Source organism: Macrosteles quadrilineatus, unplaced genomic scaffold (genome assembly GCF_028750875.1).
Source record: "Macrosteles quadrilineatus isolate MER2022 unplaced genomic scaffold, UCM_ALF_1.0 Scaffold_15__1_contigs__length_3749704, whole genome shotgun sequence".
Classification (NCBI taxonomy): Eukaryota; Metazoa; Arthropoda; class Insecta; order Hemiptera; family Cicadellidae; genus Macrosteles; species Macrosteles quadrilineatus.
In genome coordinates, this window is record NW_026542608.1 from 689,080 (window position 1) to 711,754 (window position 22,675).

At 36.0% G+C, this 22,675-nt stretch overlaps 2 protein-coding genes across 8 annotated transcripts in view; one reads left to right on the forward strand and one right to left on the reverse strand.

Annotated features, from left to right (window-relative positions):
• The window catches only part of LOC129005064 (protein unc-13 homolog 4B-like), a 96,393-nt gene extending 94,675 nt beyond the window's left edge, over positions 1-1,718 (forward strand). For all 6 annotated transcript variants that reach the window (XM_054433849.1, XM_054433850.1, XM_054433853.1 and 3 more), the window contains one exon: positions 1,454-1,718. In XM_054433849.1, the coding sequence (XP_054289824.1) occupies positions 1,454-1,560 (107 nt within the window). In that variant the 3' untranslated portion in view covers positions 1,561-1,718. The remainder of the gene's footprint in view (positions 1-1,453) is intronic.
• Positions 1,719-2,571: 853 nt separating this feature from the next.
• LOC129005060 (histone H4 transcription factor-like) overlaps positions 2,572-22,675 on the reverse strand; it is a 77,683-nt gene continuing 57,579 nt past the window's right edge. For both annotated transcript variants that reach the window (XM_054433842.1, XM_054433843.1), the window contains exons 8-13: positions 18,753-18,908; positions 12,639-12,837; positions 11,964-12,093; positions 6,159-6,292; positions 4,821-4,956; positions 2,572-3,471 (exon numbers count right to left, since the gene is read on the reverse strand). In XM_054433842.1, coding sequence (XP_054289817.1) covers positions 3,247-3,471; positions 4,821-4,956; positions 6,159-6,292; positions 11,964-12,093; positions 12,639-12,837; positions 18,753-18,908 — 980 coding nt within the window. In that variant the 3' untranslated portion in view covers positions 2,572-3,246. The remainder of the gene's footprint in view (positions 3,472-4,820; positions 4,957-6,158; positions 6,293-11,963; positions 12,094-12,638; positions 12,838-18,752; positions 18,909-22,675) is intronic.

Genomic DNA, 22,675 nt, shown 5'->3' on the forward strand with positions numbered 1-22,675 from the left:
CAGACTAAGCGTAATATGTCTGCATGGATTTTGAGAAAAATATTTCTATAAACAAGTCATACTTATTCCCTATTTAAATAACATTAGATTTAATGAGTACTTTTTTCTGCTATTGCCAAGGGAAAAAGTATCTTTAATCAAACGATAATATTTATAGGATGAAATAAACAAACTTGTCCAACCTCAATGGTTATTTAATTATTATTTAACCACTTGTTTTTATTAATTTTCTTTACTGATGTTGTCTTGTATTTTTGTCTTTATTGAAAACAGTTTATTTTTATTATCTTTTAATTTTTATCTAAATAAGAAATAGATTATTGCGCAGTCGAATGAAGAACCCGTATTTTAGAACATTAAGCCTCATGAAGCCTTTTCCTTCAACCTAGACCTTCCTAAAGTAGGTCCAAAAGTATGGGTCCAAGATTTTAAAAAGAGAGGGGATTATTATCAGCTTAGGACAAGAACCAAAGGTCATACTAGGTTAAGACAGGAAACACTACATTGAGAAGGAATCGACACCACCTTTTGCCTAACAAAGGCAATACAATGCCTTTCCATGTTTTTTTAGAGAACAAATTAAAAAAAAACCTATTTTGGAAAATTGTTTATATCCTACATTTTGTTTATATTACCTGATATTGCTGGTTTACAAACTCAATCCAGTTTTTTCACCTCTAAGCATTCATGCCAAAGTTAATCAAAATTGGAGCATAATTACTAGAGTAATTGTGTTTACGGACATATATATAATATGTACATTTGGACGAACAGTGTTTTTGGCCTCTGGGAACATAAAAATTAAAAAATAAATCGGTCCCAGGTCTAGGTCTTTCAATGTCACCTCAGTAATAGCTTCTTCCCTAAAGCGAAATTCGCTAAAGTAAAGAACTAATTTCTTTATCTTTTAATGGGATGATATGTCAGTGGTGTAGCCAGGTTCTGAGAGGGTCCTGGAGCAGAAATGGCTAAGCCCCTTCTCCCGAAACAATGAGCTTCGCCCTTACCCTTTTACCCTTGAGGGAAACGGAAAAGTATAATTTATCCTAAACTGAAAGCGATTTAACAATAACTATTTTTTTTTTTTGCTAACGTCCACCCTATAGAGACTTACGCCCTGGAGCAACTGCTCCACTCGCTTCATTGTAATATGACACTGTGTATGGTTTGGTTAACTGGGATGAATTATAAACAAAAGGTAATTTGTTGACCCTTGATACACATCTTGTCAAGATAGAACTGCTAGTGGATTAGGGTTAAGATTGTTTATTTAATTAACATTTACAGTAGGCCTATAACTAATTATGTAAATTAGGAATTGGCCATTGTGAATGAATGGGGTTTGGATGGTTAAACCAACTCAGTTTTCAGAAAAAAACCAGCAGTGGCTGGATATTTATATACTGTAAATAATATTGTGATTTAGTTTTTACATAAGCTTATTTTGTTTCAGAATGTGATGCGATGAAAGCTTTGGATCACCGACAAGGTGAAAAATTAGCAAAAGATTTTATAAAACGACAAAGGTCCAAACATAACCACAGCAATGTGCCCTCATAAATGACATTTTATGGTTGTACATAAATAGATCTGTTGTGTTTCTATTATATTTTGTATATTCGTAACTGTACATTTGACTGTTCCTGAGTGTATTGTAAAATATGATTATGTGTATACTAGTTTAAAAGCAAATAAAATTTAATTTATTTTTAATTTTATTGTTGGCATTTTATTTTACATAGTACAGATGGATCCTGTCAATCATGATAGAATGTGGAGAGGGTAATGCGTGAGAGAAAAAACACTTCTTCCACCACTCTCTCTATTACCAAATACAATGTAGATCTAACAGCAATTTTTGAGATGACTGTAGAAAATAACACAAGCGATGTGTAGCGACTCACTACAAGACAATAGCGCAAGTCACGTGACACAGTTAGGTGCGCGCGCAGTCTCCCCGATACAAGCACGCGCGGCTAGAGGAGAGTACAGTAGTGTTTCATGCGTGGTCCCAGCAACAGTTCAACATTCGGATAAGTAGTAGCATTAAGACTATGAGTAGATAATTATATAGGGGTTGGGGAAGGGTGTAGGCAAGGGCAAACTTATTTTAATTATGTAATTTATTATGTTCACCAATGGTCGTGATCTGGTAATCAATATCCGAAATTTAGAATTCACATTTGCTGAATCTAGTTACTTTTCACGAATCAGAATAAGTCCAGATATATAATTATTTCTCTGTTCACTATATTATAATTAGATATATTAAATAACATAAAAGCTGCCTGTGATATGCAGCTAAGGCAATATTGTGGACTTTGACGAGGTAGTTAGTTTCTTTGCAGTAGAGCTGAACAACAACAGGAAATGGGCGTGAATTGATAGTGGTAAGAGGAAGGTATATAGGGCCCAGGTATATTCCTTTACACTCATACTACTCCACATCACCACAGATGGTGGTGGAAGAAGGGTTCTAATGTGCATCACTCTCCCCACTTTAATTCAATTAATACCTATAGGTGCTAACAAGGATGTAAAGATATGATCAATTGTAAGTAAAAACATATCTCACTGTAAAAGTTTATTAAAATATGTTTGCTCCTACATCACATTTGGCTCTAAAACAAACTTAACTTGAGAACTACACCAGTCAAAATACAATACTTACTCTATAATATTTTAAACTTTCAATAAACTTAATAGCCTATTTCATAAGAACCTTAATGGTGGTATATTTAATAATGAAATGTATAGAAAGTAATGAAGTTGTAAGTATAAAATAAAGATAAAACTAACAATGTCATGAAATATTGAAATATACACATCCTTCAACTTCTTAACATCTTAGATCAGATGTGGTTATTCATATATCTACTATGCAGCTATTTAAATGCAACAAAACTTTAAAAATATCATTAATTTCAAGTATTTAAATTGTTAGTGCCAAAATTAAACCAAGAATATAGGCACAGTTGAATCACTTTCAGAATGTTACCACAGTTTATGTTTCATATTCTGTAAACCCATTCTATGTAAGTACTTTCATGAAATACTTAAATAAATTTGCCAACTAATTCTTAATTTGACAATAATACGTTAACAAATTTCAACATGATCACATACTGGTAGTAGTAGGTAGGTACCAAACTAAAGCTACTGTTCAAAAATTGACTCTACATTTCTTGTCTTCATACCTTTAAAATAAGAACATTTTGTCCTTCAAAGTATTCAATCTGTTCACCTTTAGTAGCTATTTTTAACTTCATCGCCCGTATCATCTGTATCTGTTTCCATAGCAGAAGCAATGACTGTAGCAAATTTGGGTATCTGGTCGCCCACAACCTCAGGCGCTGTTACACAGTTGATGGTTTTTCCACTCTCGTCCTCTATGGAGATGAAAACCTGAGACACTCCACTGTTGGAGTCTGACTCTATGTTGGACACCTTGAATGACGCTGAACCATTCAACTGAAACAAACAAGTATATTTTTACTGAAATCAAATAGGCTAACAATCTGATTAAAACGACCATTTCTAATCCATCAAGTATTAATTGATCTGGGGTCATTGCGTAATAAGAATTATTCAAGTGTCAGATACTATGACTATATCAAATTTACAAGAAAACATAATGTTCATTATTTTCCAGGTACTCTTTTAAACATAAAAGCCAACCAATTATTAAAACATTCTGTCAACATCAACAAAATACAGTAATTGTTGAACACATAACACCAATCTGAAACAACCAAATAATCTAGAAAACCAACATCAGTTAAAAACAAAGTACAGTTGTAAAAATATCAGTGTATTCTTAAACACATTGATACAAGGCAGCATACACAAGTCAGAATGATAAATTTATTGAACGGAGATAAACTTAAACTTCCTAAAATCTAGGTACAACTTCTTTTATTCAAAACTTTCTCTCAACCCTAGAAATATTGTATTTAAATTATGTGAAAATATTATGGTTAGATTGAGTTGTAAAAAAATTAGAGTTATTTCTAACATCAATGAGTAACGACTGGGGTTTAACAAGATCAATGACCTTGAAAACTAGCATCAAAACACTGTCCAATTTTACAGTACAACCTAATACTGCACATTATATATATAAAGTGTTCGATTTGCGGTGGAACATTTGCGTTCCAGTACCTCTCTTTCGGAAAGATAAAAATATTGTCATAAATAGGTACTAATCACATTAAATGGGTAAAAGTTCCGTCACCTCATTTTGTTACAAATCATCATGAGTCATGATCATGGTCATTGCCTTCTCTTCCCCAACTCCCTCACCAAATTTAACATTAATGGAGAGTATTTGTTAATGGCCAGACGCCTCCAAACACCCTCTCTTCCTGCCAACCCTTGTATTCTACAGTATTGTTCATGTATTTTTTTTTATCAAGCAATGATGTTATCTTCAAAACCCAACCAATCCACTAATCTTTGACTTATAATAGACTAAAAAAATAGCATAGATGTGATAAACCTTGAACTGAATACAAGTGTTGACAGAACAGTGGTGCAATTAAAAGAATGACTTTTCAATTTTCAAGGAGAAAGGAAGGATACACAACTAAGTCACCTGAAGAAAGAGTCTCAGGAAGTTAAAAGTAACTTACATAAAAAAGAAACACGTTTGACAGATATTCCCTGAAAGGGGTGACATATCAGTTCAAATGTGTTTCTTTTTTATGTACTTTATTAAAATTGTTAACCCATTTTGTGCATAGATCTGTAGCATAATACAGCAGTGTAATTTTTGTTTATGATGTGTGAATGATATTATATTTCATAGTAAAAAAACTTACTGTACTTAAAGATGATGATTTTGACTCATTCTTTGAAGGGGAGGCTGCTGACTTTTGACTGTTTTCTCCATAAAGCTTTACACTTTCATAGCGTACAGTTTGCAGCCTAAAATTACCATCTTCTTGTCTTTGATACCTACAAAAGTTTAAGTAAGTTAAGACTTGCCCCTATATATTAAACATCAAAATAATTGATTGATAACTAAAACATAATGTTCATTATTTAACTTAATCAAAAGCAATGACTAAACAATACAGCAATGATATTCTGTATTGTAAGAAAAAAATAAATTATACTTCTTTTAATAAACCTTCATGTCGATATATTTAGGTCCGGGTGTGCAGATTTGCAAAACTGGCTTTGGATTTTCAATTCAAGCCATAAAACTTGAAAGAAAAACAAAATAAGACTTTGTTTACATGAGTTTGTTTACATTTCTGATTTCAAATTCAGAAAGCCCAGCTGTTTCTTTTGCATTTCCACTAAAAACAAAATGTAGCTTTTTTAGCACTTCCTGGGCTATGGGTCCGGATTTATCCGTCAATCTCCGTTTACGTTCCGAGCATGAAACGGATATATCTGTCCTGAGAAATTTCTTTTCTGGGCTAAAGAAGGAGTTCAGTTCTTATAATGAGTTCTTAAAATTATAATGAGCATATCCGTAAAAAAACAACTAATTGATATACATTGTTTATGTTGTATTTTTTGATGTTTTTTAATAAAGAACAAATTCTATTAATTTTACAATTTAAACAAATTGGGTTTAACTATCCAGGGGCCACAATACAAACAAGTAGGCTACTATGCTCAAATTTTGTGTAGGTTCGTTCCTATTGGAGTATGAGGGTGAACAACAAGCGTTGTAACTACATTTGCTCCATTCACAAGGCCATTAGGAGCGAGCTGGTCTAGTGGTTAGAGTGCGGGACTTTGGTTCCTGAGGTCCAGGTTCAAATCCCTCCAAATCACCATTGGTTTTTTCTAAGTGATAATACCACAACCCCTAGGTCTAGCCTGAAGTAATGTAAAAAACAATCCCGGGCTCGTGCCTAGCGTCCATGGACGAAAAAAAAAATCACTAGGCCAATGGCAGACCCGAGTTCCAAGAGTGATCCAGGAGGCTGGACAGGACGACACTGAGTTGCACAACATGCATATTCTGTATCAACTATAAAATAGTAATTTATACTTGCATATAAAGAAACTTGCTGAAAGTAAATACACTGTAAAGTTATAGCCATCCTTTAACTTTTAACTTTTAAACTTCATTATTAGAACAATTAAAAACCCACTAACTATTCAACACTACTGATGACTCATGGTGGTGGGCTACTCACATAAACCTGGAGTGACCTGAAGGCCAGCGTAGGCAGTGTTTGGTCATCAGGTGCTTAGTGAGATAGCAGCCTCGCTTGAACTTGCTCTCACACAGATGGCAGCAGTAAATGGAAGCAGCAGTTACTTGGTGATGCTGTTTTGACAATGAGAACCAGTGAGAAATAGTTATTTGTGCAACTAGTGAGCAAACGGAACAATTGCTTCAATCGAGAGAAATCCTTATTCACGAGCCGTAGGCGAGTGAGGAATAGTTGTTTCTCGAGTGAGGCGATTGCACTTTACACTCGAGTTGCACATTATATTTTTCCTACAGTTACCATAAAACAAATAAATTGGTAAAGAAACATGCCTTCACGTTGCAAATCTGGAGTGAGACAAAGTAATTAGAGAACATGTACATTGTTAGGTAACTGTAGGAAAAATTATACTAACTACAGTTGTCGCACAAAGTGGCATTTTGTTCGCTTGATTAGTTTGAAAAAAAACTTCATGATTTTTGTGTTAACAGAAAGATAATTTTGAAAGAATGGAATGTCGAAGTCATTATTTCAGTTTAGTTTAGTTTTAGCACAGTTTGCATTATGCTGAGATGGCGATGCATGCTCAGTTCGGCTCTGCATATTTTCTATAAAATACTCCGAATTTCAGTATATATTTAAGTATTTGAATTTTTTATTATCTGAATGTGGAACTATCCCAATTTTGATTAGGATGATTGGAAGTTATACTGTACTTTTCCTCACTCCGGATGACAAACGAGCAAAACAAAATTTTGGCTACGTCTATTTGATTTGAAAAGTAATCAACAAAATGGCTGTATGAGAAAATTAAATTAATTCTTAGTAGAACTCAAATTCACCTAATTGCTTACAGAAATCATTTGAAACCCCTAAAACTACAGAAAAAAGAATTGATTAAAGAAGGCGGAAGGCGTAATTTCCAAAAAATCCTGAACATAAAAAAAATCCACGGTCGTGTCAACATCACTTGTCATCATTTTCTTCTGTGATCGTAGAAAAATCTTAAATATCTCTCGTGGCCATAAAGACATCATCATTGTTTAGAACTAGTGATGAGTCGATACCAAAATTGATCGATTCCTAATATTAATGCCTAAAAATAATAATTCAATTTTCAATACCCATAAAATTGTTATAGTTTTAGCAAATTTTCTAAATAGATTGGTTATAGCTACTTAAAAAAAATCACAAATCTTATAAAGTTTGTAAATAAATAATAAATGTACTAGACCAATCTCTGTCTTTATGTCCATCCATAAAGTATTTTTGAGGTACCTAATAAATAGAGTGTTTTTCAAATATAGAAAAAAATATGCAGCAATGAAAAAATATATAGTTAGGCCTAATCTAGGCTAACCTTCAGTTAACTAAACAGTTAATCTAAACCTAAACACATTAAATAACTACCATATCAAAGGTAAATAAAGATCTAACGGACAAAATATAAATAATTTATAAATAAAAATACTTTTTAAAAATGCCACGTTTTTAAAGACACCAAAAAGTATAAAATAATTTATAAAATGTTGAGAGAATAAATACTTGCAGGATTTAAAACGATAAACGTGGGGCGCATGCTGATTTACAATTAACTTCACCTATTGAACTATTATGATCTATTGCATGCGTCCCACGTTTTTCGTTTTAAATCTTACAAGTATTTATTCTCTCAACATTTTATAAATTATTTTATACTTTTTGGTGCGTTTAAAAACGTGGCATTTTTAAAAAGTATTTTATTTAGAAATTATTATCTAGTTTTTAGTCTTTAATGTGTAAATATGTTAAATCTATTTTATATAGCCTCTTAATACATACCGGTAACCAAAACCCAAAACCTTATTATCTGTAATCAGATGTTTTATCTTTACTTTGAAATGATTGTTTTATATTTTTAGAATATCTCGGGAGCAGAACCTGTACCTCTTAACCTCTGCTCTTCTAACTGTCAAATTTAAGTATTTACAGCTGACTTAAATTAATTTATATGTTAACATTCTTTTAAAATGTAAACATGGAAAATTTGGAAGCCAAAGGGGCGTAGCCCAAGGGAAATATGAAAATTAAATGATATAATATTGCATTGTCATCCATTTGTGAGCTATGTTTCAAGTTTCAAGTCTCTAGCTCATTGGGAACTTCGTTTGAAATTGATATCAACATTTGTAGGAAAGCGAGCTAATAAAAACAAGCCCATGGGGCGTAGTCCAAGGGAAATATGAAAATTAAATGATATAATATTGCATTGTCATCCATTTATGAGCTATGTTTCAAATTTCAAGTCTCTAGCTCATCGGGAAGTATCAAAATTTGCAAGAAAGCGATTTGATAAAAACAAGCCCATGGGGCGTAGCCCAAGGGAAATATGAAATTAAATGATATAATATTGCATTGTCTTCCATTTGTGAGCTATGTTTCAAGTTTCAAGTCTCTAGCTCGTCGGGAAGATAGTATAAAATTGATTTCAAAATTTGTACCGGACAAGAAAGCGAGCTAATAAAAACGTTTTAAAATAGAGGTATGCCAGCCCAGGGTGTCCACCAGGCCAACCAGAAAAAAATCATGAGTAATTCCAGATAGTTCAAGTCTAGGGGTCTCAATCCCGGGATTATATTATTTTATGATTTTAACTTTTATCCATTTTAAACGCCTGAAACTTATATATTCATACACCTAATGAAAAAACAAAAAACATTGTTTTCCTACAGTTACCTAACAATGTACATGTTCTCTCACTGATTTGAGAAAGCAAAGTGGCCAATTCGCTCATCAGTGAGACAATGTTAACATTGTCTCACTCTAATTACTTTGTCTCACTCCAGATTTGCAACATGAAGGCACGAAATAGTGAGCGCGTAACATGCAGGCAACGTCGTATGCGCGCGAAATACGTTGGCAGCACTGGCTGTAAATCAGCTGGTCAGCTGTTGTACTGTTGTATTTGTCACTTCACATTAAATGTCATATTAAAAGTTCACTTCTGTGTAAAAATATGTCACGTTTCTTTATCAATTTATTTGTTTTATGGTAACTGTAGGAAAAATATAATGTGCAACTCGAGTGCAAAGTACAATTGCCTCACTCGAGAAAACATTCCTCACTCGCCTACGGCTTGTGAGTAAGTATTTCTCTCGAGTGAGTCAATTGCTCCCTTTGCTCACTAGTTGCACAAATAACTATTATCCACTTGCAATCAAGTAAAATATTCTATTTTTATTTTTGGGATACACTTTACCAACAACAAATTACCATTTAAAATAATAGTTGTTAAGCGCAGCAACGTGCGCCGGGTAACTGCTAGTATACATCTATTATTTGTAATGTAAAGGTGAATTTTTTATACTGAACATAAACTGAATATAACTGCGACTAGTATTGTAAAGTTCAATTTATTATTCTAAAAGCTGTGAAATTATAATGTCATATATTCATAGTCAAACTCTTTACTCCTTGAATAAAAGAGCTAAGAGGAAAAGTCGTTCTCTCTGTCTTAAGTAGACAACAAAATTGTTGATCGCAAAATGTAAACAAATAAAAAGAAGAAGGTAGGTAGCTTCTAATGTTATTCTTAAGGGACAAATTTAAAAATGTATTTTTAGAGTTTTATAATTACTACTGAGCGGAATCATCTAGAATTTTAATGGTGTCTTCCCACTGGTGTCATAATTATCTGTGCAAAATTTGAACGCTATAAGTGCAACAACGGTTCTTGAGTTTTTGATGCGAACACACAGCGTCACAGAGTCACAGATGAGCGGACAACTTTTCTCTTTTCTCTGACTCTGCTATACACGATACATAGATTCGTTCACTTTGTTCACTCATCTATTACTAATTAAATAATCAGCAAATTAAAAACTAATCTTTAAACCTGAATTTATCAATAACTTCTAAAAAATAGTGATATTTTGATATTAAAATTTATTGACTCTCCGTACCGACACCTGAAAAATAGATTCTTAATGCTGATATTTAATTTCACCAAATTTTCTGTAAGGATTACTACACCTTTCATGTTCTTTATGTTCTTTCATATAGTATGTAATTTTGGAGTTATGGGTTGTTTTTCAAGTGGCCTACTGAGATGTTCCAAAATTATCCTATTTGTTTACTTTTCAATTTGTATGTAATTTGTTTATAAACCATGTGTTATATATCTGAACACCTAGACCTACTACTAAATATCTCTGAATTATCATATGTTTTCCATACAGTAAAATAGCAAATGATTTCACCTTTTGTAAATTTTCCATATTTCATATTCACCTCAAACCTTGTTATTAATTATTTAATAAGCTTAAGTTTCATATAACTGGAAATTATTTCTACAGCAGACAAACCGCACAAAGTTCAAAGATCGAGATTTGTTCGTCTGGTGAATAATTACTCACTTAAAGTGAGGGACTTGTTCTAGGGGGGGGGGGGGGGGTGTGTAGTGTCTACTCTTCCTTCTGGTTTTTACCATCATATTAAATGTCAGTTATTTCTAACTAAATATTTTAAATGTGTTGATTTTATTATTGTTAATTTTTGTTTTTGTAAACAGTTCAGTTTTACATTGATCTTAATAAAAACTTGAATTCAATACAACTATTGATTTTATCATTTATTTTACTACATTTTAAATTCTTTTACAAAATTATCCTTCTCTTTCATTTTCTAAAATATGATTAAAATACTCTTGTTCTCTTGTTATAATATCAACCAACCATAACAGTTAATAGTGTGTGACATCAAGAAACCAGTGGTAACCAATTGTTGTAGCAGATGTGAGTTAAATTTGACACCAAGATGATTTAACTTCCATTGTAATCCACGAAGAAGAAAGAAGTCTAATTTGAAAAATATTGACATTTTTAATTTGTGATTTAAAACTTATAAGTATTACTGCAAATGTTTGGAGTATTTGAACACCAATAATTGCCACAATTATCATTAAAGCATCAGGAAATATATTGATTCGTGGTGAAGATAACTATAAACTTTTGGGTGGGATCCAACCTTGTTAAAATACATTCCAAGAATTTCCATTGACTTTGCCAGTTCGAACTTTGAACTAAATTACCATATAATATTTTACTAGACTCAAACTTTAAATTTTTATCTTTCAAAAAGTGTCTGATTGAACTTTATGATGAACATTAGGCCTATGCCTATAAAAAATCACATAAGTCTACTTTGAGCTGGCACGATACCCCTAGTACCCTGAGATATAGAGAGTTTCATCATATCATTAATAATAGCCTACATAATTTAGTCGGACAAATAAATTCATTTACATTTCTAAAATAAATTGTAAAGCAAGAAATAACTAAAGCATATCAAGACATATCAGAAATTAAAGAGACTTTATTGATTCAAACATTTTTAGGTTAACCCTATTTGTAAATTTTGATCAAAACATGGTTTATATGTTTATTATTGTAAACCCTGGGCATTTATTTATTTATTTACCCTAAATGTGGACTTACACTACAGAAATAATCAATGCATCAATGACATCATTATCGTCTCTCGCGGTCACAGAAATGTCATCGTCATCTCCCGCGTTCACCAAGGCTTATGGTAGAAAAAGAAAATTAAAATAGTAAGAGAAGAGGAAAAGAAAGAGAGAAAGGAAAAGAAAAAGTATAAAGATATTCAGGATTTTGCAGCGATCCCAGACAACGACGATGATGTCTCCATGACCGCAGGAGATGATTTTTGAGCATTGAACGTGCTTGTCTTAAAACGTGTCCAATAATTTATGACCACCCAGTATTTTGTTAGGTTGTGCAGACTTACATCTATCATATGTCTCTGAAGAGTTTGTTTGGACCGACATGAGAACTCACACCCTTCCTCCTCACAGCCCAGACGAGCGTCAGGGTCATGACTGGTCAGGTGCGTCTTGAGATCATACTGGGTCTTACATCTGCAAAAATACCACATAACTTAATGGTTAACACATTTAGTTTGTATATGGTAATTTTGAATGAAGCAATTTACTATTTAGAAAGATATAATGGCAGTCCACAAGCTTAATCATGGTTCACAATTATTGATAAGCCAACACTATTGTAACTGAGGGCTAAAATATGACTTCACAAGACAAGAGTGTAGCTTGGTAAAAGCCAAGATTATTTTTAGTTGAGCGCAAATGCAACCGTAATTGACAGGGATTCACAGGGAATTCCATTGTGAGGTTGGCAACAGCAGCTTGAAAACACATGTCAGTCACTGTTCTTGGCCGACACACATGAAAAAGTCAAAAAGTCCTATATTTGGACAAAATATCAGTGTTATGTTTGGTGTTATTTATCTTTCTCAAGTAAGCTAACTGAACTCTATTCCTTTTCAAAAAGTTCCTAACCAAATAACTTTCCTTCCAAGTATAAAAACGTCAGATTAAAAATCTTCTGTAAAATCAAATTGGGGCATCCCAATTATATGAGGCTCAAAAAAGTTGTCAATACTTACGCATATTTACACATTGAACATTTGAAAGGCTTGGAGTCAAGATGTTTGTAGCGTATGTGAGCACTGAAGGTGTGTCTGGAGAAACAAGTCATGTCACAGTAACAGCACTTGTAGAAGTTGACATGTCCTCTCATGTGATCTTTGAGTAGACGAAGACTAGGGAAGTTCTTGTAGCAGTGGCTGCATGGGAAATCTGATCCTGAAACACAACACACTAAACTCAACAAAACCCTCTTCTCATGATCACATCAGGGTTTTTCTATGACTGCGAGAAATGATGATGATGGGATTCCATTGTCGTGGGATATATTTACTATTTTTTGTCGGAAAGTTAATGGTTGAAGACCATTTAGTGGGTGTCAGTAAGCAACTTTTAGCAACCTACAACTACAAAAATTGTGCTAGCCTCATGTTTCTATCACTATCTCATATTCTAAGGTTTGTGAAACTTCAGGAGGGGTCAGAAAGCTTTGAGATTGTGGATTGACAATTCTCACACACATTTTTGTTGACTTTGTTTAGAAGTAACAAGAGAAGGCCTTCCACTCATTTTCTTGTCATGAATGTTTATTCTTTCATTTTTTTTAAACAGTAGCCACTGAAAAATTACACCTTCACTTATAAAAGCTAATGTTTGAACTACAAGGAGTGTCCAGAGAGTAAAAGACATTTTGCATTAGTCTCGCTTGGGGTTGTGCTATCGCCTCCATCTTAGCATGTGAGCGTTTCTACACTCAGTACGCATCCAGCTAAAGGAACGTGCATATCATCTCTTGTACTTTGTCAGCATAGAAGTGTTAAAATCCCGCCAGTTATGAGGCTGTGATCTGTATTTTATTATAAAATAAATGAAAAGCGAGAATTGAAATTTATAGTCGAATTTGTGATGTTTACGGCAAAAGAGTGGCTGAGCAAGACAGTGGTGCACTAACTTTAAAAATATCAGAACAAATGTTCAGGACCGCAGTGTTAGGTCTAGTCTAGTGACTGTTGAACTGGCAGGGAACGTCAATGACAAAATCTGTAAAAATTGCTGTTTTACAATTATGGAACCCATGGAACTTTTTTCTTTAAATTTCATAGTGTTTGGTTCATAAAATTGCCTAAAAAGATCTTGGTAACCACAAATTGTGTTACCAGAGGGTTCCAAAGATCTTAACAGATGGTCACAAAAACAGGTGAGTTCCTACAGCACAGATATTCCTGGGAGACTAGGACAAAAGTGGAAACAAGTTTTGAGCCATTTTAAATTCAATGCACCACTGTTCACTTAAGCCTGCAATCATTAATCCTTGAGTTGTGAAAGACCAATTAGTTACTTACTTACAAATCAATAACATACTTAGCAAGCGTCAGTACGGGTTTTGTCAGGACAAAAATATTTCAGATGCGTTGTTTGATATTAATAAAGAATTAAAATCTGTGATTTCAGAAAAAAATCATCCATTATTAATTTTCCTTGATTTAAAAAAAGCATTTGATTCTGCTGACCGTTCAAAATTATTGAGAAAAATGGAATACATTGGTTAAATTAGCCATTAAATTAAGTAAAAGTAAAAGTAAGTTAAATTAGGTATTTGCGGCAACTCCCTTGCATGGTTCCAAAGCTACCTTTGTAACAGATCACAATTTGTTTCCATTAATGACATTACTAGTAATGTATTGCCAGTAGACTATGGCACAGAAAACATACTACTATAACCCAGAATGCCAACCGCATGGTAAAAACCATTAAGTGTTTTGAGAGAGCTTTGCCTGTCAATCCGTAGGCAGCGCTACCAGCGTTGCCAAGCATAGCAACGCTGGTGGTGCTGCCTACAGATTGACAGGCAAAGCTCTCTCAAAACACTTAATGGTTTTTACCATGCGGTTGGCATTCTGGGTTATAGTTGTATGTTTTCTGTGACTATGGTGTGGTCCAAGGCAGCAACCTTGGGCCAGTTTTATTCTTAATTTATATAAATAATATTTAAAGACTAAACATCTTTGATAAAATCTTTTTATTTGCCGATGATAGCCTAATTTTCTTGCAAGGAAAGACCTGGCCCGAGGTGTATGACAGAGCCACACATGACCTCATGATATTAAGAAGTGGTTAAATCAAAATGTTCTTTCACTAAATGTTTCTAAGACAAAATTCATGCCTATATCTATTAGCAAGCGTACAGACTTCAATTTAGGCAATCTCACAATTCACGAATGTGACGATTATAAAAGTAATTCTTGTAGATGTGAAAGTATAGAAAAGGTCAACTCTTATAAATATCTAGGTGTATTGTTTGACGAACGATTAAAATGGACAGATCACGTTAATTATGTTAGAAATAAAATTCTGAAATTAATTTTTGCCTTCAAACACATGAGATAAGTTTTGACTGGTAAGGAATTAAAAATGGCTTACTTTGCTTTTGTTCAATCATTACTTTCGTTTGGTATTATAGCTTGGGTCGGCTGTTATAGGAGTATCTTTTTTAACCATTAAATATTGCTCAAAAATTGATTTAAAAAATAGGATTTAGGAAATGCAAACGTTACCCGACTGACGCTCTATTTAAAGAAATAGGAGTCCTTACTGTTCGCCAGTTGTACGTAAAATCAATATTAATAAACATCCATACAAATTACAATATCATTTTTCAAAATATATCACATTTATATAATACAAGATATTCTTCTAGATTTGGAATCACCACAATTCAAGTGAATTATACTTTTTCTACGACTAATTCATACTATGTTTCACACTTAGTCTATCGTATGTCCTGTCAAATGATGTAATGACATGTAATGAATAAATAAATAAAATAACATATGCAACATTTTTAGGGATTTCAATTTTTTTGATTGTGAATCATTAAAGGTATTTAAATTCCGCCACAATGATTTCCTATTCAGTTTAAATATCGACGAGGCCGATTCTATTATCACGGCGGACTACCGGCACACTTGATCCGACCTTTGCACTGACTGACCTTGGCACTTTGTTAGGACTGTCCGCAGTCGAATTTACCACTCTCCACCCCACTTCACTCTTTACCCTACAATCCACTCATCACTCTCCACACTCATCACTCTCCACTCTCTTCACTACCACCATTACACACGAAACTCACACACACACCCACACACTCTCTCTCTCTTTCTCTCTCTCTCTCTCTCTCTCCTGGCCACCACAAAAATCTATAAAGCGCCATCTGTTCATGGAAATACATTCACTTATTTAACTAATAATAATAACGACCTATTGTTTTTTTTAATTGCCATTCCAAAATTCAATAATTTTTCTTTTTTCTATTTGACAGCAACTTAGCAGACGCACAGGTAGCACTGCCTATGTCTGCTAGTTCCTTTATTTTATTGTTATATTTTTTGGCTTTATTAAAACTTGTATACCTATATATTTTTAGTGACAAAAGTCTCTGTCTAATATTCTTTATTTAGTTTATAATCACTGTTTGTAGCCAATGTTTTTTGGAATAAACTACATTCATTCATTCATTCCTTTAACATTAGCCTCCGAAAACCTGGCGATAAATTTCAATTGGCAAGTCAATTTTTACAAACAAAAATCTGATCACAGAGCCCACCCTAATGAGGACAAGTGCAATGGCTGCATTTTTAAATCAATGTAAACGACATGTACGGGCAATATGATACAGGGTGTATACTATTTTATTAAAGTGAAATGCCAGGTTTTTTCCTGGTTTTTCAAAGTTTTTCCAGGTTCCCCCGTATCTGTTTGGTTCCACTTAAACTATAATTAATTTAAGACTTGCAGCTTAAGTATACAATATACATCAAATTATTTCAAAGTCCAGTGAGCTGGTGTTGAAAAAATAATAATCCTTATTATAGTAATAATTTTCATTATTATCATTACTTAAGGCCACCGGAAACATCGTCTCTCTCGATAGCGGCAAAATCCTGAATATTATCTTCATTTTTTATGAACACATTATCAACGGCAGGAAAATCCTGAATATTTCCTGCGGTCGTGTGGTCGCTTCCCACAGTAACGTAAACGTCATCACAGTCTTACGTAATCATAGAAAAAGCCTGGACATCTCCCGCGGTTTGTATACATTATCGCCGTCTCTCGCGATCACGGGAACGTAATCATCGTCATCCACGATCGCGGCAAAATCACAAAAATCTTCCGCGGCCGTATGGACATCATCATTGCTTCCCGCAGTCAGGGAAACATCATCGTCATCATCCGTGATCTCGGTAAAATCATGAATATTTCCCGTGGCCGTGTAAATATCATTGTCGTCTCCCGCGGTCACGGAAACGTCATCATCATCGTCCCTGACATCCGCAAAATAATGAATATTTCCTGCGGCAGTGTAAACATCATCGTTGATCTCGCGGTCACGGAAACGTCATCGTTGTCGTCTGCGATCGCGGAAAAATCATGAACATCTGTGGCCATGTAGACATAATCATCGTCGTCTTTCGCGGTCACGGCAAATAACGAAAATCTTCTGCGGCCGTGAAGACATCATCATTGCCTCACGCAGTCACGGAAACGTCATCGTCGTCGTCCGCGATCTCGGCAAAATCATGAATATTTCCCGCGGCCGTGTAAATATCATTGTCGTCTCCCGCGGTCACGGAAACGTCATCGTCGTCGTCCACGATCTTGGCAAAATAATGAATATTTCCCGCGGCAGTGTAAACATCATCGTTGATCTCGCGGTCACGGAAACGTCATCGTAGATTCCCGCGGTCACGGAAACATCATCGTCACCGGCTGCAATCACGGCAAAATCATGAGCATATCACGTGGCCGTGTAAAAACCATCATCGTCGTCTTTTGCGGTCACGGCAACTCACGAAAATCTTCCACGGCCGTGTAGACATCATCATTGCCTCTTGCAGTTATCGAGAAACGTCATCGTCGTCTCCCGTGGTCACGAGAACGTCATCGTTGTCGTCCACGATCGCGGCAAAATCAAACATCTGTGGCTGTGTAGGCAAAATCATCGTCGTCTTTTGCGGTCACGGCAAATCACAAAAATCTTCTGCGGCCGTTTAGACATCATCATTGCTTCCCGCAGTTATGGAAACGTCATCGCCGTCGTTCGTGATCTCAGCAAAATTATAAACATCTGCGGCCGTGTAGACATAATCATCGTTGTCTCCTGCGGTCACGAAAACGTAATCGTCGTCGTCCGCGATCTCGGCAAAACATGAATATTTCCCACGGCAGTGTATACTCGTCGTCGATCCCGCGGTCACGTAAACGTCATCGTCGTCGGTCACAATCGCGGCAAAATCATGAGCATTTCACGCGGCCGTGTAGAAATCACGTCGTCATCTTTCGCGGTCACGGCAAATCATGAAAATCTTCCGCGGTCGTGTAGACATCATTGACTTCAGCGGTTAGGGAAACGTAATCGCCGAAGTACGCGATCGCGGCAAAATCATGAATATTTACCGCAACCATGTAAACATCATCGTCGTCTCCAGTGGTCACGGAAATGTCATCGTCATCTCCCGCGGTCACGGCAACGTCATCGTTGTCGTCCGCAATCGCGGCAAATCATGAACATTTCCCGCGGACGTGTAGATGTCATTGTCGTATCCTGCGGTCACGGAAACGTCATCGTCGTCTCCAGCGGGCACGAAAACGTCATCGTCGTCGTCCGCAATCGCGGCAAGACGCATTTTACAACTACAATCTTCTACCGGGGCTAAAATAAAAATCCCGGAATCGGTTCAAAAATCCTGGCTTTTTCCCGGTTTTTTCCAGGTCCCTTCAAATTCAAGGTTATTTCCCAGTTCTCCCGGTTGGTATACACCCTGTGATACCTCACTGTAGCTGGATGCGTACGGAGTGTAGGAACGCTCTCATATTAAGATTCCGGCGACAGCACCGACTCAAGTGGCATCAAGGCGAAAGTGTCTATTACTTTCTGAACGGACCTTGTATAAACTCCACACAATTCACAATGAATTTCTGCAGCTAAATCGTAAAAGTTTAAAAAAGCTAAAAAAAAGCTTAAAAAGCTGGCAAAGTTTAAGCGTACTGATCTACTGCTGCTGCCAATCTCAAGACGGCAATACACATAAACGGAGGTTACTTACTGGATAGCCCTTGTATTAGCTTACCCTCATTGGTCATCTGACGGTGACAGTGGTCGCTGAGCTTGGTGTTTGTTGAGAAGACATGACCACATGTAGGGCACGCCGCTACTCTCTCCCTTGTGTGTGTGCGCATGTGGTCCATCAGGCGAACCCTGGTCGGCATATTGCTTCTGGAGCAGCCTACAATATAGTGCAATTGTAAATTCGTATATAAGTCCAATGGGTTGCCGGAATTGAACCCCCCTGGAATTGTACCCCCCACTGATCATTGACGTCATTTTTATTCCGCCCCGTACACTTTGATTTTTATGGAATCTAATCTATTTAGGCCTAATGTGGGCAAGTGATCAGTGAACCGGATAATTATATTAGAAATTAAATAGAGCGGGAGGTGTACGGCTCGGAATTGTACCCCCTGGAACTATATCCCCTGCCAACATCAAATCATTTATGTATGGGGCAGACGGGGCATTTATGTACCCCCCTGCAATAGTACCCCCCCACAGATAGCCAAATGTGAACAGGGTGGAATTGTACCCCCCCCCCCCCTTGTACTAATACTTCAAACGTCTTTAAATAAACTTTTGGTATTAATCAAATGAAATAGTAGCGAATAACTTCTAAAGTAACATACGTTGGATTTTTAATCCTGTACAGAAAATAGTGATTGGACTAAGGAAATATAATTGCTAAGAGATTGACCAGACTTTTGGCTTCACCACTTAACTTCGCCTCGGACCATATGGACATTTTTTAATTTAATTTTTAATTTCTTAAACCATGAACAACCTAATAAAAAAATTAATGTTTCATTGTAAATCACAGCTTTTTGTTGCTAGTTGGTTCAAATGAGCTATTGTCAATGTTGTCATAAATTCAAAAAATATGAATATTGCTGCACCCTGTTGGTAAACCTTACAACTTTTTAATGCTATTGGATATCATAGAACCAACTTGTTTGGTCGAATCAGCTGACAAAATTATTTAATTCTCTTTAAATGTAAATATCCATAAGGTTAACATGGGAAACTCTAGAGCCACTGGGGCGGAGCCTGAAAGGAGTTTTGCGATAAAAATATGCCCATATGTTAATCAGGAATGTGAGCTATCATCACACCAAATTTCAGCCCAATCCGACCAGTATTTTTTGTGTTTACTTGTCACTAACATCCATACATACATCAAAACTTTCTCATTTATAATATTAACCGCTATATTAAGCGGTTAAATATTAAAAACTAATCTTAACTAATCTTAATCTTAGTTTATATGCTCCTATATTGGTTGTTGCTTATGTTGGGTTGCATAAACGATGGTTTATTTTGCATTCTTCCTCTCTTACGCGAGGTGTTCTCTTTTCTTTGTCCAGGTGGTGCGTTGGTGTAAGGAGCGTAGCGATGCGATGGTGAATTCGCATCCTTCCTCTCTTACGCGAGGAGTTTCTCTTTTTTTTTTCCAGGTGGGCTATTGCCCTTCACTCTCGTCTAGTGATTGATCGTATATTATGTCGATCAATTCATCCTCCCAGTTTTTGCTGTCTGAGTCTTGGTACAAGTACTTCACTCCAGTTTCTCTTTTCTTTTTCCAGGTGGAGTTGTAGGTTCTCCAGTCCGTCATTGTACTAGGTGTGCAGTTTTTCCTTTTTCCTTTTCCTTAGAGTCTTCGGGGGACCGAGTCGTTGGGTCCTGTGCTTGTGATATAAATTAGTCATCAGCTGTTTGATATTGTGAACATTTTTATTTGTTTATCTTTGGATGATTTTTATTGATTCTTGTAGTCATGGAGAAATCAATATTTACCAGAGTTGGATTGTTCTGATGTGTAAAAAAATGTTAGTTTGTTAAAGCATTAAATATCTTAATTATTTTTTTAATTTGCATGTTGATTTAATTACAAGCTATTTCGGCATAATGTCAGGTACTGGTGTTAAGTTCTCAGACTTGATTAAGCAGTATGATGGAAGTGGTGATTTTAGTGAGTGGTTAAAGAAACTAGAATTGGTATGTAAGCTCCAAAAGGTGAAAGACTTGCAGACAGTTCTCCCCCTATTTTTGGCTGGAGGAGCATTTTCTGTATATGACGGGCTAGCAGAAAATGTAAAGAGTAACTATGAGGCTCTCACCAATGCATTGCTGCAGGCCTTTTCTGCGAACTGTTTTCAGGCTTATGCAGAATTTACAGCTAGGCGTCTACTTCCCGGTGAGTCACTAGATGTATATGCTTCTGATTTGAAGAGATTGGCAAAATTGGTGGACCCTTTTGTATCTGATGAGTGGATTAAGAGCGCAGTTGTACATGGCTTGCCAGAAGATACTCAAACCCAGTTGAAAGCTGCGTGTTCTCTTCAAAGCATGGAGTTGTCGGATGTAATGACAAGAGCTAGGAATCTGTTGGGCAGTGAGTCAAACTTTGGGGCGGTTGCACAGGCTAATGCCAAAGTTTTCAAAGTTGGTAAACAGTGGTCTAAAAAATGCTTTGTTTGTGAGAGGGAAGGCCACGTAGCACGTTCGTGTCCCCATCTAAATCGTGAGTCAAAAGTAACCTGTTACCGGTGTGGGGAGGTAGGACATTATGCCTCAAAATGTTCACAAATTCCAAAAAACGAGTGAATGGGGCTGCCTTATGTTGCGCGGGTGGCCCAATTTCTTCAGCGCAACTCCCTACATTAACAATAAGTGTGTCGGGTTTTAAATGCTGTGCCTTGCTGGACTCAGGTTGTTCAAGGAGCATTGTGTCACCTAGTTTAGTGAAATATGGAGTAGAACTGAAGCCAGTAAGTCAAAGGATTATAATGATGAATGGAGAATCAGTTGAGTGTAACATGACATGTATGTTACAAGTTTTGATAAGAGGTGTTCCGCTCAAACTGAGTTGCTTGGTTGCCAGTGTATTGCCAAGGTATCAGATGCTTCTAGGGATGGATGCAGTGACTGCAATGGGAGGTGTCACTATTGATGGAGATGGCACTATTACGTTCAGGGACGTTGATATCGGAGCGATGGCTGAGGCCAAGAAGGAGTTGTGCGTGAAGGAAACCTCGGAGAATGGCAACGATGAGATCGCTATTAATGATTGTGACTTTAATGCGAAATTTGTTGATGGAAAATGGACCGTTGAATGGAATTGGAAAGATGGCGGTAAAACACCTAAGATAAATAACCAAGTACCTTCATACTCAATTTCAAAAGAGGCAAGGGAGGCGTTTGACGCTGAAGTGCATGATTGGATAAGAGACGGTTGGCTCCAGCCTTATGACGGGGAGTTTGATGGCTTAATTCCTTTAATGGCGGTCGTGCAACATAACAAGGACAAAGTGCGACCTGTAATGGATTACAGGGAATTAAATCAGTATGTTTCAAGCCATACAGCAGAAAGTGAGGTTTGTGGGGAAAAGCTAAGGATGTGGAGAAAGCTAGGAGAACATGTGAGCACTATCGACCTTCGTAAGGCATATCTCCAAATCCATATTGCTCCTCATTTATGGAAATTCCAAGTGGTCCGATTTAAGGATAAGAATTATTGTCTAACACGACTCGGGTTTGGTCTAAATGTCGCACCGAAAATAATGAGCAAAATTGTTAATAAAGTGCTGTCAATGGACCCAATAGTCCGAAGTGCTACGGACTCTTATGTTGACGACATAGTGGTGAATGAGAACATTGTTGGCGGTGATGTAGTAAAGAAGTTGTTGGAAAAATATGGGCTGTCAGCGAAACCAGTGGAGCCACTTGATGGAAGTAGGGTTTTGGGGCTTAACGTCTCAAAAAGAGATGGCAAGTTGATGTGGACCAGAGACAACAAGATAAAAGCTTTGGATAAAATTGAGACCAAGAGGGATGTGTACTCCTTGTGTGGGCAGTTAATCGGACATTTCCCGGTGGCTGGTTGGCTTCGACCAGCATGCAGTTTTCTTAAGAGGCAATTGACAGATTTGAAATGGGACGATG